Here is a 14,280-nt window from a genome sequence, read left to right as displayed (position 1 = left end):
ATTGCTTCCTATACTCCGTTAGTATGATCCTACGTGGCTAATTTATACCGTCAAATATTTTATCTACGGTGACGGTCTTGCTCTCAACAACAATGGTCTGTCATTGCAAAGTCATTTTATTACAAGACCGGGTTAAACCGATAAATTGTCCTTCTCCAACAATCGAATAAGGAATTATCTTCATTAATCGGTATCTTATTTGATGAAACTTGCAATGTCAAAGACGAAGGGAAAAAAAGTGTTTAGTGAGGTGGAAGGCGACAGTACTGAGATGGAACGCCAAACGAAAATGAATACAGTATTTATCATTTTAGTTGGTTTTTTCTATATAGTTGTTGGGTTTTAAATTTTTGTAGGAATGTAATTGTCAAATCGGAACACATAAAGAAGATGAATAAACTATTTTTTTATATAATTTATGTTTCATTAGTAATTACGTTTAATTGTCTTCAATGATAGCGGGCAATTATTACCGATTAATTGTTCGATGTCGATCACCTATGATTCGATTGAACGGAAAAAAATAAAATTTAGCCACATAGGTTCACACTAACGGAGTTTGAAAAGTAATGAGACAGTGTTAAACACGAGAAGGGGGGCTAACTCTTCATTTTTCAAACGTTAGGGGGCATATGTGAACCTTTTCAAATGTTGGGGCATAAATGAACCTTTTCAAACGTTGAGGGTTCATTTAATCCCGGACTCAAACCTTAGGGGTATAAATAATTCTTTTATCTTTGCCACGTAAGATTAGACTAACAGAGTCTTAGGATCAATGAAACGAAGTTAAACGAGAGTCTGATTGTTTATTTTCACAAATATAAATAAATACTTTACCCAAAACAGATATTTGGAAAATAATCCCCTTTTAATATTTTTGTGACTTTTTTTTTATAAATATTAAATAACTATATAATCAACTTTATTTCAAAAATAATAATTTACTTATAGAAAGAACTGGTAATTTATTTGAAAATTTGAAATCTCAGCCAAATTTGTTTTTCTTTCAATCGAGAAATTCTTATGTAGACTCGGTCTACCACGTCATCCGTAGACTAACCTATCACATTATGACACGTCATTAAAATGATGACAATCTTGTAAATTCGTTTTTACTTATTTACACCTTTGAATAGTAATATTACAAAATTGTCATCATTTTAATGATGTGTCATAATGTGATAGGTTTGGTCTACGGATGACATGGTAGATCGAGTCTACCTAAGAATTTCTCCTTTCAAAAATTAAAGGTAAATCTCCACAATTGAAAAGTTTATAAAAAATCTTATTTATGTATGTTACTTAACATATATAGTAGTATTTACTTAACATATTTTACTTTCTTTCTTTTTTTGAGGAAAAAAAAGGTATAGATTTTACTTAAAAGGTATAGATTTTCACATTCCATTTATAATCACAGTCCATGAGTTTTCAAACAGACTAAGAGCATCCCCAATGAACTCTTTAAAATTGTCAAACTCTTTAAATTAAAGAGTTTGACAATAAATTAGAAGTCCAATGGACTCTCTATTTTTTACATTTAGAGTAGAGAGTGAAAATGGCTCTCCACATGTAGAGAGCCATTTTCACTCTCTACTTCATTTTTCAAATAGTAAAATTTTAAATTTAAAAAAATAAGGTGGTTATTTTTACTTTTAAATATTATATTTTTACTTTTAGTAAAAAAACTCAATAAAAAATTAAATAAAAAAATCATTTTATTAATATTTAATATTTTATTAATATTTAATATTTTATTAATATTTTTTATGAAAACAAAATAAAATAAAATTTAAAATTAGAGAGGCAATTAATTTAATATTATTATTATTTAATACTTTTATTTTATTAAAATTATATACAATAGAAAACTGATATTAAAGAGTCCATTGGAGTAAAATTTTAAATATCACTCTTTATCTTTAAGATGCTCTTTATTTTACAAAAGATGCTCTTTATTTTAAAGAATACCATTGGGGATGCTCTAATTTAACCTTTTTTACAACTCTTTAAAGTTTCACCCGTCAGCCATCATCGCTGGCCTCAGTTTCAATCCAAATAATAGATGATAAATATATGTGATTAATCCAAGCAAAATGAAATTGTCCATCCACAAAATTTAATATTTTATAAAATATATTATAATTTTTAACTTTAATTAGTTTGATCTATTATTTTTTCAATTGTTGCCAAATATATTAATAACTTATTTTGAGCCGATGTGGCAAAATATTATCTGTCTATATGTATAAAGTTTATCATACGTGGCGCATATAACCCCGCGCTATGTCAATTCTAAATAAGTCGTGGGTATTTAAACTGGTAAAATTTAAGATTCGTAGTATATTTAATAAAACGTTAAAATTTCTAGTCGATAAGTTTATTTTGCCTGAATTTAATGCCGTGTTGATTATGAGCTTTTTAATTTGTATATTATTCTAATTAGCGGCTCTTACTCGTGAGTTATAACTCAAATAATATAAACTCTGTACAATGCATTAGTATGCTAGGACTGTGGGTCCAATTTTTCCTAAGAACACTCTCTATTCAAATGATCATAAAAAAGCGGCTCGTTTACTTCATCTAGCAATTCTGATCGGTCACAAACAACAAACAGTAAACCAAGTATTCCCGTTGTCGCTAAATATATAGTAGTTAAAAAAGAACAAAATTTTCCTGCAATAGCTATTGTAGGAGTTTCCTGCAACATGAGTGTAAAAGCTGCCACGTTACTATATCTCCTTTAATTAAATGGTTAAATAACTATTTGATTTTATAGTTAATTACCCATTTGATTCTAATTTATTAACCAACTTAATTCAGGTACATAACTGATTAATTGATCAAATTTTCATACATCTTCAAAATTATAGCCACATCTCCTTATAATTTAACAATTTTTGGTGTTTACAGCGATAATATTATAAATTCAATATACATATACGTGATTAGAAATAAATAAATTAAGCGAACCCTTTCATTCCGAATTAAAGAATTCGGAATGAGTCCAATCTCCCCAATTAGAATTCGATTTAAATTGTCGAATAATTTTACACTTGAACATAATTTAATAAAAAAAAAATGTTAAATATGTTAAAAAAACAATGAAATAAGATTTAATTTGATTTTAAATTCATTCAATCTTAACTTTTTGGAATCAGCAATTGCATCCTATAAAAACATAAAATTATAATTATAAATATAAACTAAATAATATAAATAATTTAATTTTGTAAAGGATCAATTATCTGAAAAAGGTTGAGTATATGAGAATTGATTTTTTTTTTGAATTATTGAATATAGGTGATTTGTAAATTAGTGTGTTTTAATAGTATTCAAAATCATAAATCTTAAAAATTCTAAAAGAAATCATATATCCTAATAATAGTTGGATTTGTACCAATAAAGAAAACAAATGGCACCAATACGTAAAAATAAAATTTTGGTTTACTAACTTGTTACACTACAACAAAAACAATTTTTAGTGACATATTTTTAGTAACATTTTTAACAAATGTCATTATAAATAATTAAACAATAGTAAAATAACATTTGATATATGACACTATAAATATGTATTTATTCTAATAATTATTTTAATTGTTAAAGTAAAAAAACTTATCACTTCGTAATTTTAATTTGCATCTAACCATTTTTATCCACAGTGAAAATACGCTATTAAACTGATTAAATCGTGCTTGGAATAACTTCCCACGTTCTGTCCCTTTCTTACTCGATTGCGGCCGCGGGCGTGCTACTCCTTTAACGCTTCCGCAATGCTTCTTCTTCTTTTCTTTCAAGTCTCAAGTCTCATTTTAGGTCAGTTATCACTTTCCTTCTGAGATCCTTTAGATTTTGATTTGGGTTGATTTCTAGGTTTTAGTAATTTTTTATCATCGTCCCCTTCTTCTGTTTGTTGCTACTCAATTGATTTGATTTGTTCCTGCAGAAAACCTATTCAATTGTAGCCGAGATTTTCTATTTAATGTCTAGAGACGAAGACAGGCATGCTGGGTTGATTTATGCGAATGTCACATTTGTCCGGGAGAGAGGTGTCGATTTTTCCGTCGCAGAAGAAGCTTACTATCTGGAATTCGTTGAAAGGTGGGGGCCGTGAGAAACCGAGGAGGATATCGGTGGACAGAATGTTGAGTGTGGGTGGAGAAAGGGCATTTGATCGGATGAATACGTGGGACTGTGATGGAGATGATGGTCGATGAATTTGGAAGGTGAATCTGACGATGGAAATTTGTTAACAGACCATATGTAAAGGTTATAAGAATTATGAGCTTATGCTCAATCTCCAGCTAGGAATCAGGTAACCAAATTCATGCTCATTCTTTTAATCGTTTCTCTTCTAATTAATATAAAAAATTCTTATTGTTTCAATTGTTAACATTTTGTCACAATGTTTATTTCTGGGGATTGTTCAAGATGCTGGTTAAATACTTAGTGGTACTGGTATCAGATTTATTTATTTATTTTAAAGGTCTAATATTTATTGATTTGAAAGGTTTGTTACCATATATGTCTCAATTTGTATTAATTTATGGCTTTGGCAGATTCTTGAACAAGGATCGGTCGATTTCAATATGGACTTAGACTTAGGTTTCTTGACAAAGACTCACAAATACACTTCAGAGTTTGGAAATGAAGAAGTAATTTTATCAAGCAGTTGGTGTGTATCAAGAAAATCATGGAACCTAAAATCGCTATGATCTTAACACTCACTCAAAGTTGACGAGCATCAAGGAAATTATGGAGCCTAAAACCGCCTCTTATTGGGAAAGACATCACTGTGTAATATCAATTTAGAGGAAAATGAAACAGATGTTTGTTACATTATTTAATTTTTTTATTTCATGTTTTTAATAATTTGTGTAAGAATTTAAACATCAATGAATATAAGATTAATTAGTTTTCTTTCCAAATATATTCATCTTATTATCTTACTAACTTATGTATTTTTTTAATATTCATGATTGAATTGTGTAAAACATGATAAATACTTTAATAAATAAAGAAAAAAAAATTAAACATTATTATAATTCATAATATTATGGCAAAATATTTTCTCATAATCTAATTATTAGGAAAATATTAAATATTTATTGTAACACTTTATAAATATTATTATATTATGTGCTATAACAATGTTTAATATATGTCACAATAAATACATTTAAATGTTATTAGAAATGGCTACAAACATTTACTTTAAACGTCACTTAAACACATAACGACACCGTCAAATGTAACATTTTAGTGACACTTGTGAAAAATGTTGGTATAAACTTTAAACAACGTTTTTTTAGCATTAAGTAACATTTGTTCGATGTCACAATAGATAGTTTTTGTTGTAGTGTTAGTGCCTCAGTGCATGGACTAAACAAGTCAATTAGCAAAAATTGAATGATTAGTTAACTTGTTAGTGCCTCAGTGCATGGACTAAACAGGTCAATTAGCAAAAATTGAATGATTAGTTAACTAATTTACAGATGATAAAAGATTTGTCAATTAACTAGTTCAACACCTGAACTGAACTGGTTATTTAATTAGGATCAAATGGTTAATTAACCATTTGATCAAAGAAAAAGTAGTAACGTGGCAATTTAATTAGAATCAAATAGTAAAATAACAATTTTATCAAAGAAAAAGTAGTAACGTGGCAGCTTCTACACTCTTGTTGCAGGAAACTCCTACAATAGTTATTGCAGGAAAATTTTGTTCGTTAAAAAATATATTATGTGGGGAATTCTTAAAATAAGCTGCATTTGATAAATATTTTGCCCATTGAAGGTCCTTTTAGTTTTTTGTTTAGTGAAAATGCTGTAACATGAAAATAGTAATAAAAGATTATTAATATATAATTATAATTTTTTTCATATCCACCATAGTGATCCTTTCTAACAGCTCTGATATCAACATATTTTAAACAATGTGGAATATCAAATTAATTTATAATATTTTTATATAATAATTTCTTTTAACTAATATCATGTTACTGGAAGTGTTTATTAACATAAAAATACACACTTACCTATGGAATTTTATTTAAACAAAATTTGAGAATAGTCATTTATTTTAGGCAAGGACTCATGATTAGACATGTGCATTGGCCGGTTCAACTTGTTTGCATTCGAAATCAACTGAATGATCCAACCAACTAAAATTTGTTAAATTTAATTCAAACCGACATTCAAACCACAACAAATCGAGTTGAACATTTTGGCTTGATTTGCTTCAATTAAAAATACTTTTATTTATTTATTTGTTTGAATTATTTTTTCTCAAAAACTAAAACTTTTATTAATAATAATAAAAATTACAGATGAACGATTCCTCAACACATTGAGTTCGCTATTCTAAAAGAGATGACAAGAACTGTAAAAAAATTACAGTCATCAACTAGGGCTCTAATATTATATATATATATATATATATATATATATATATATATATATATATATATATAATTATTAGTACATTTATACCAATGAGTTATAACTCAAATGGTATAAGCGCTAAGCAGCAAACTGTTAGGTCGTGGATTCAATTTCTCTCATAAGCACTCCCCCTCTCCCAGATTATCGAAAAAAATTATTAGTACATTTATATATTGCGTGTAGTTTATAACTTATTGGTTAGCTATAATTAAAAGATAAAAAATAAATTTAACATTTTGAATGTTACTTAATTAAAAAAACTAATAAATGTTCTATAATTTGACTTCGACAATTAAACGTTATAATACATAAATTAACTATAAATATTAATATATTTAAAAAACAAATAAAATAAATTTACTATAAATAAAATATTCATCCCACATGCAATTTTTTTTTTGATTTTTAAAATATCCAAACCAAATCGAAATTTAAAATAAAACTTATATTAAAAATGTAAACGGAACTAAAATATATTTATTAAATAACCGAATAATTATTATAATTTCATTTCGGTTTTACAGTTCGGTTCGATTTTTGCACAACTCCTAATCGGAATCACTCACTCTATACCCTCTCTTTATTTGTGCCTTTGTTGACGGATATTTTTTGTTACCTACTCCTTTTATAGTTTCCTCCGAATTGCATATATATACACAACACACGCGCAAACCCTTCTTTCCTTAGTAGTAATATATAGAAGCCAAAGAGCTTCTCAATCACCATCAATGGAGAAAAATCGTATCTGCAAGATCTGTAACAGACGTTTTGCTAATGGAAAAGCCATGGGAGGCCACATGAGATCCCATTTAGCTAAACTTCCTTTACCTCCTAAACCAATCGTTCAGCAAGTTCAGAGTCCATCTCCAATCAAATTACCGTCACCGTCTCCGTCATCTTCTTCTTCCCTAAACTACCCGTATAATCGTATGCAATCTTACCGATCTGTTAATCATGAGCTTCCTTTTAGGTCATCAAAACCTAATCTTTCCGTTACTGCTACTGTTAATGATGTTAATGACGATGGAAGTGATACAGATTCGATGAGGAACAATAATCCAACCGGAAGAAGATCGAAACGACGTCGCAAATCTATAGAAAAAGTGGTTGAATCGTCGCCTGAACATGTAAGTTGGATCACTCATGATTTTCTTAATGAAGAAGATGTTGCTTTGTGTCTTCTTATGCTTTCAGAAGATAGACGTGCTTGGGAGTATATGAAAAAAAAGTTTAAGCATGACTCTGAACCCGAACCCGAGAATGAAGGTGAAGGTGGTGATGAGGATGAAGATGATGAGTCATTCGATGTTATTCCTATTCGATCCAAAGCGAAAACTAAATACAAGTGCCAAACATGCAAAAAAGTGTTCCGATCTTATCAAGCATTAGGCGGACACAAGGCGAGTCATAAGAAGATCAAAACTACTCAGGAATACGAAGAATGTAGTTGGGGCGGCGGGGGAGCTGGGGGTGGCGCCAGTGCTCGAAATTGCGATCCGGTATTGGAGCATAGGGTGTTCAAGTGTCCATTTTGTGAGAAGGTGTTTGATTCTGGGCAGGCACTTGGTGGTCACAAAAAGGTGCACTTTTCTTACTTAGGGGATCCTAAAGTGTTAGCTAAATCCAGTGATACTTTATTAGATCTCAATTTACCAGCTCCTCAAGATGAAGATGATGGTGAACTTGATCAAGCTCAGTCTTATTATCTTAGAAATTGAAACGAAATTGCAGCTTTTAATCTAGTTCAATGTAAGTCATCATGAACACACATTTAAATGCTCTTATTTTGATTGTGCATATTTTATAATTAGGTCATTTACAATTTGAATTGATTTGAATTATTAATAAACGTATCTTCTTCTTCAAAATTAATTCTTTTGATTATGCATGAAGGGTGATCTAATGTCGAGCTGGATTGAGCCAACTGTTTTTCCTAATTTTACTCACTAAAAAACTATATAGAGAGGAAATTCATCAAAGCATTTCTGTTTTTGTTTGGATACTAAGATTAGCTTTTACCTGTCTGTCATCACTGATTTACTTATAAATGGTTTTAAAGAGTTGGTGAAAAGGTCAAAAATAAAAAATAAAACATTTTTTTTCATTCTTATCTTCTCCATAAGTCATTAGGGTTTAGTTAGCTTAGCCAATTGTCAAGCAAAAAACCTTAGAGTTACGGCCACTAGTCCAGTCATTAGTTACTGAGTTTCTTAACCTAATTACTTGCCCAACATTCTCAAGTTAAGAGTCGCGTAAATATAAAAGCCTCAACCATATAACCCAATCTTCGCGTCCTCTCAAAAGCCTAGTTTAAGTCCAATTAATTATAGGACTAATGATTCAGAAAAATTAAATATTTGTGTTTTTTGGAATTAAATTTTTAATTTGTATAAATTTTAGTCTAATTTAAAGTGAATAATAATTTTATTTCAATTTGAATCATTGTTCGATTTTACATGATTTTTTTGTTTCTTTAACGATAAATTTAAAAAATTACATGCGCATCTTTTAAATATATAATTTTTAAATATTAAATTGTTAACAATGTGGTGTATGATAATTAAGCTATTTTTGAAATTAAATTAGAATAGTTGTCGGTCTTTAAAATTGAATTTAATCATTGAAATCAAACTATTTAATTTGATTTAAAAATTTATAGAAGATTTGAGTTATTTTATTAGCAAAAATACACAAAATTAATTAACCTTGATAGGTGGGATAATTGACGTCAAAAGGAGTAGATCTATAATGTGTGTATATGTTGGATAATACTTCCAAATAGACTTAATTCTTTTGCTTATTCTTCTTGAACTTGCTTCCAAGAAATAGCTTTTTTTTTTTTTGCCAAAGGAAAGAAATAGCTTTGACAATAGCACATACAGCAGTGATATCTGGAGTCCACAGCAAAATTGTTAGTATTTTTAATGCATATCAGTTTTGCATGGACACATGTTTATTGTTAGGTGCCTTTTTATACCATTTTAGTGGTGACTGATGCTGTGATTTTGTTCCTTTTAAGCATCGAATCATTTTTTAATTGAGTTTTAAGTTTTAACCATTTTGATTAATAAGGACATATATTCAAGCCTAATTGAAAATAATAGTTCTGAATTGCCAATTAGGGAAAGAGAATAATTTTCTAATTAGTACTATATTGTTTCTTTATTCATTGAAAGACAAAAAAATTCCAGCAAGCCACAATTAGTGCTCATTAGTTTTGATGGGAAAATTGGGCAAGAAAGGTTACAATTTCTGGATGGGTCGTATGATTTTGTAATGAGTGGGAAACGTATAAATCAAATTTGATATACTTTAACAATTTAATTAGTTCATAGTGTTCACATTAAGATCAATTTTTATACTTCAGTGTTTTTAGATAGAATAGAAAGCAACTAGAAGATGTTTATGTTTATTCTCATGTGCTAATCTTAATATATTTATATCTTTTATTTTATGTTTCTATTAATTTTAATGTATTTATATATTTTACGCACTTCTAAAAACATACATAAAAACGCTACAAAACTTCACAATATTCTAAGATGGCTTTGGGCAATTGGGCCTTTCAATTAGGGGTGTGTACTCGGTTTCAATTCGGCTGAAATTATCAAAACCAATCGTTTTTTAAGGATTCGAAAGTTAATCGAAACTTTGACCAATAATATCGGTTCGGTTTGATTTGATTTTACTAAAATAGGAAAATAATACATCCTTTTTAGAATTTTATTCATAAAAAATAAAAAAATAGAAAATTTAAACTTAATTAACAATCAAATCCGAGTCAAATTGTAATGTTTTATACACTATAGTATTTTTTTTAAAAAAATAGTAGTGTTTTTTTTAAAAAAATTAATAAATTTAAATATATCAATTTTTTTGGTTTTTTTATTTTTTAACACTTAAAACCGAACCGAAATCTATAAAAAAATATCATGATTTTAAAAGCGAACTGGCTATTCTCGGTTCAATTTTCGGTTCGATTCAGTTTTTGCACACCCCTACTTTCAACACTATTAAGGCAAAGAAGGCACCTTTCGAAAGGTCTGAGGTATTAGAAAGACACTATTTTAAAATAGCTATAATTATAGAATTATGATTCATTCAAGTTTATGTCAATTTGATGGATCAAGTTCAATCAGTTCACATCGTTCACTACTAAATGAATAGAGTAAGTCAAAAAAAGTACCAGTTAAACTACATTAATCTAAAGAAAAAAAAAACTACATTAATCTACAACATTCATTTAATAATAAATGGCATAGATCGTGAACTTAACTCCCTAAATTTGAAAAAAGAACTTCAAGTAAATCCCAAATCTATAATTTTAACCTTTTGTTGGGATTTATTAAAGGCCGATGACAATCTTAAGTAGACAATTTATAAAGGGCGTAGACTTTTCAAAAGAAGTACTCCCTCCGTCCCATTTTAGAAGTCCCATTTGACTTTACACACAGATTAAGAAAACATTAATTATTCTTGTCTTTTCATGTTTTTTCATGTTTTGCCCCTATTTATGATAGTGGAATTTTCCATAGAGCTCTTTTAAGATAACTAAAATAAGGGTAAAATGGGGTATTCAATGGAAAAGTATTCTAAAAATAATAATGGGACTTTTTAAATGGGACATCCCAAAATAGAATATGGGACTTTTTAAACGGGACGGAGGGAGTATTTAATTTTGTGAGTTAGTAAGGAGAGACATGTTCTTATTGAACTACCACGTGTGCGTGGTTCGATTGATAAATTGGCTGGTCTAATTTGGTTCGATCGAACACTTATTATATTATTTGATTTTTTTGTTTAATTGAACGTTGTAATAAATATAACATTTTTAAATCAAAACGCTCCGCTGATTTTAAGCCATTTTTTTCCATTTTTATTTTATCACAATTTTTTTAATTTTCTATACATCGGTCAAACATCTACATATCTCTAGTTTTTCTCTTTAAGTTTTTTCTTTTTTTATAGTATTGTAATCATACTTTTGGTCTCCCTGTATTAATATATCTACCTTGGTTAAAAAAAAAAAAATTGTCCACTTTCCTTTGAGATATACAATTTTACAAAGCTTATTTTCAAGGGCATTTTATATAAAATACTATATTTTTTTAATATTTACTTTTTTACTATCCTTTCTAAATTTACCAACTTTTTTTTAACTAATTTTTAAAAAACTTTACTTTTATATTAATTTTCATTTTTCAACATTTTCTTGTATTATTTTTAAATTTTTTTCATCATTATATTCACGCAATTAATATTATCACATATTTAAATTTAATTTTTTTTTATTTTTTTGGAATTTTTTGAATTTTGACTTTTTTTTATTGTTGACATTTTTCGTCAGTTCTAAAATCAACACAAATTCAACAACATGTAATAAACTAACTAATTTAAATTTTTCAATTCCTTTTTTAACTATTTTTTTCCATATATAATATGGTCTTTTTTGTTAATGCTAATATCAACATTGTCACGTTACAATAATTTAACATCATTATTGTCTTTTTGACTAATGCATCAGCAAAATATCAACCGAAAATCAACACAGTATCAACAATATAATATTACAATAATTTAACATGATTATTTGTCTTCTTCTCCAATGCTAAAATATCATTACAGTCTCACTTTAATTTTTATTTTTTTAGCTTATTTCAATGATAAAATTATCTTATTTGTCAATGTTAAAATCATGAAAATATCAACTGATTATCAACATAATACCAACATAAAATTAGTAACACTATAATATTACAAAAATCATCAATCAACCATCATCAACAAATCGTACTGCATAATTAAAAAAGCGCTGAAATACAACCAAATACAATAAGAATATGCAGAACTAATAGATTTTTATTTCATAAAACTACAAAATTATTTTATGTAACATGAAAAGATAATCTTTATACATGTTTAATAATGAAAAATTATTGTTATATAAAAAAAATAAAAAAAAAATGCATTTGAAACAAAAAAGAAAGAAGAGAAACGACAACTTCAGATCTGATGAAATTAAAATAAAAAACGGCGATAGTAACAACGAGCAAAAAAAAAGACTTTAATGGCGAGACAAAGATAGAATGACAAAAATGGAGCATGAAGAACATATCTGAAAATGTGGATCAATTGAGTTGAAGATGAACAGAGATGATTATGGGGGAAGAAGAAGAAGTTTTATGAAAATTTGAGTTGAGAAAGAGAGGAGAGACAAATACGACGAGAGAGAAAATAATTATAATTTTGAGGGTATTATTTGAGAGAAAGGGTATACATGTGAACAATATAAAAGATATTATTTTCCGTGTACCGTATTTTAGAGATGTAGAAGTTGGACCCATATAAAAATAAAATATTAAAAAAAATTAGTTGTTTGTGTAAAAAACCCTACTTTCAATGTATACTTTATTTGAGTTTTTTTAGTGACCACAGTGGGTGTTATTAAATTTATTTACATAGTGGACAATTACTACGTCAATTGTAATGGCTTTTTCATTAGAATTAATTCTATAAAATAATCACCAACTTTATACGTTTTTTTTATTTTAATTACGTTTTTTTAAAAAATATCAAATAAAATCACCACTTTTTATTTTTTTACAAATATGTTACGAATGTGAAAATTTGGCGTATCTTTATTAACTCGACAACCGGAATCAAAAAGAAAAGACACCTGATCTTTATTTTTTTGTTAATTATGGCATTAGTCGGATGTAGGATATTTATTTGGGAGGAGAAAGACACCTGATTTTCTCATTGGTGATAGAATTGCAAAAAAATAAAAGATGGTGATTTTATTTAACACTCTTTAAAGAATGCGATTAAAATAAAAAGACGTATACAAATGATGATTTTATATAATAAACCCTTTTTATTATGAGGAGGACATAGTCAGGGGCAGATCTAATAAGAGCGTATGGTGGGCAATTGACCACTTTCATAGTTTGATTATTTGAAAAAATATGAATTACATAATCTAATACTATAGTTTTTCTGTAGTAAAATCATAAGCACTGCCCACCTTAAAATTTATAATTTGTCAATTTTGCCCATTTAATAAACTTTCAATACAAGTTTGTCCACTTTATAAATAATTTTTGGATACACCACTGGACATAGTTGATTGTTTCTTTTTCACCAATTAAACAAAACCGCAAAACGCCTTGAAAAAAGTGATTTTGTCTGGTATTTAAACATATCTTCAATCTGTCAATTTATCTTAGTCTATAATATTTTTCAACATTTCCACTCGAATTGGACTTAATTTAAAACCATACTATAAAAGTATCTACTCTAAATATTTGAGTAAATATAACTAATTTTTTTAAATAGGTATGAACTAAATTATCAAAATAGACCAAATTTGAGTTATATGATTCCATTCTATAAGTTCAAAAATCGAAACGATCATTTGGTCGAATTTACAGTGAAAAAATTATAATTAGATGCATCTATAGGAAGAGAATAATGCATGATCAAACTATAATTAACTATAATTTTCAATTGCCAATAGGATGATTATTTTCCAATTAGAAATAAAAAGGCATGCACTAGCATCATGCAGAATGCAACAAATTGATTAAAAAAATAAAAAAAATAAAACCTAGGAAGGTCAAACAATAAAGAAATGACAATTTATTCTTCATAGTATTACCAAACGACAAATTCAACTTAGAAAAAATATCTATAGCCGCAAAATCTGAACCCACGTCGTGCAACCCTCGACTTGATTTCGTGAAACAGACTACAAAAGTTAGTCCTCTCGGGCCCAATGGCATGCAACGTGCAATCAACTTCTCAACGCGGTACTGTTATTCATTATATTTATAGG

The 14,280-nt window shown here is 28.0% G+C and overlaps 1 protein-coding gene across 1 annotated transcript; it reads left to right on the top strand.

Annotated features, from left to right (window-relative positions):
• The first annotated feature begins 7,095 nt into the window (after window positions 1–7,095).
• Window positions 7,096–8,254, top strand: LOC126674664 (zinc finger protein ZAT9). The gene has a single exon (XM_050369146.2). The coding sequence runs from the start codon at window positions 7,175–7,177 to the stop codon at window positions 8,162–8,164; it is 990 nt and encodes a 329-aa protein (XP_050225103.1). The 5' UTR covers window positions 7,096–7,174; the 3' UTR covers window positions 8,165–8,254.
• Window positions 8,255–14,280: the final 6,026 nt, after the last annotated feature.

This window comes from Mercurialis annua, linkage group LG3 (assembly GCF_937616625.2).
Source record: "Mercurialis annua linkage group LG3, ddMerAnnu1.2, whole genome shotgun sequence".
Lineage (NCBI taxonomy): Eukaryota > Viridiplantae > Streptophyta > Magnoliopsida > Malpighiales > Euphorbiaceae > Mercurialis > Mercurialis annua.
This window is presented reverse-complemented; position numbering and strand designations above follow the sequence as displayed.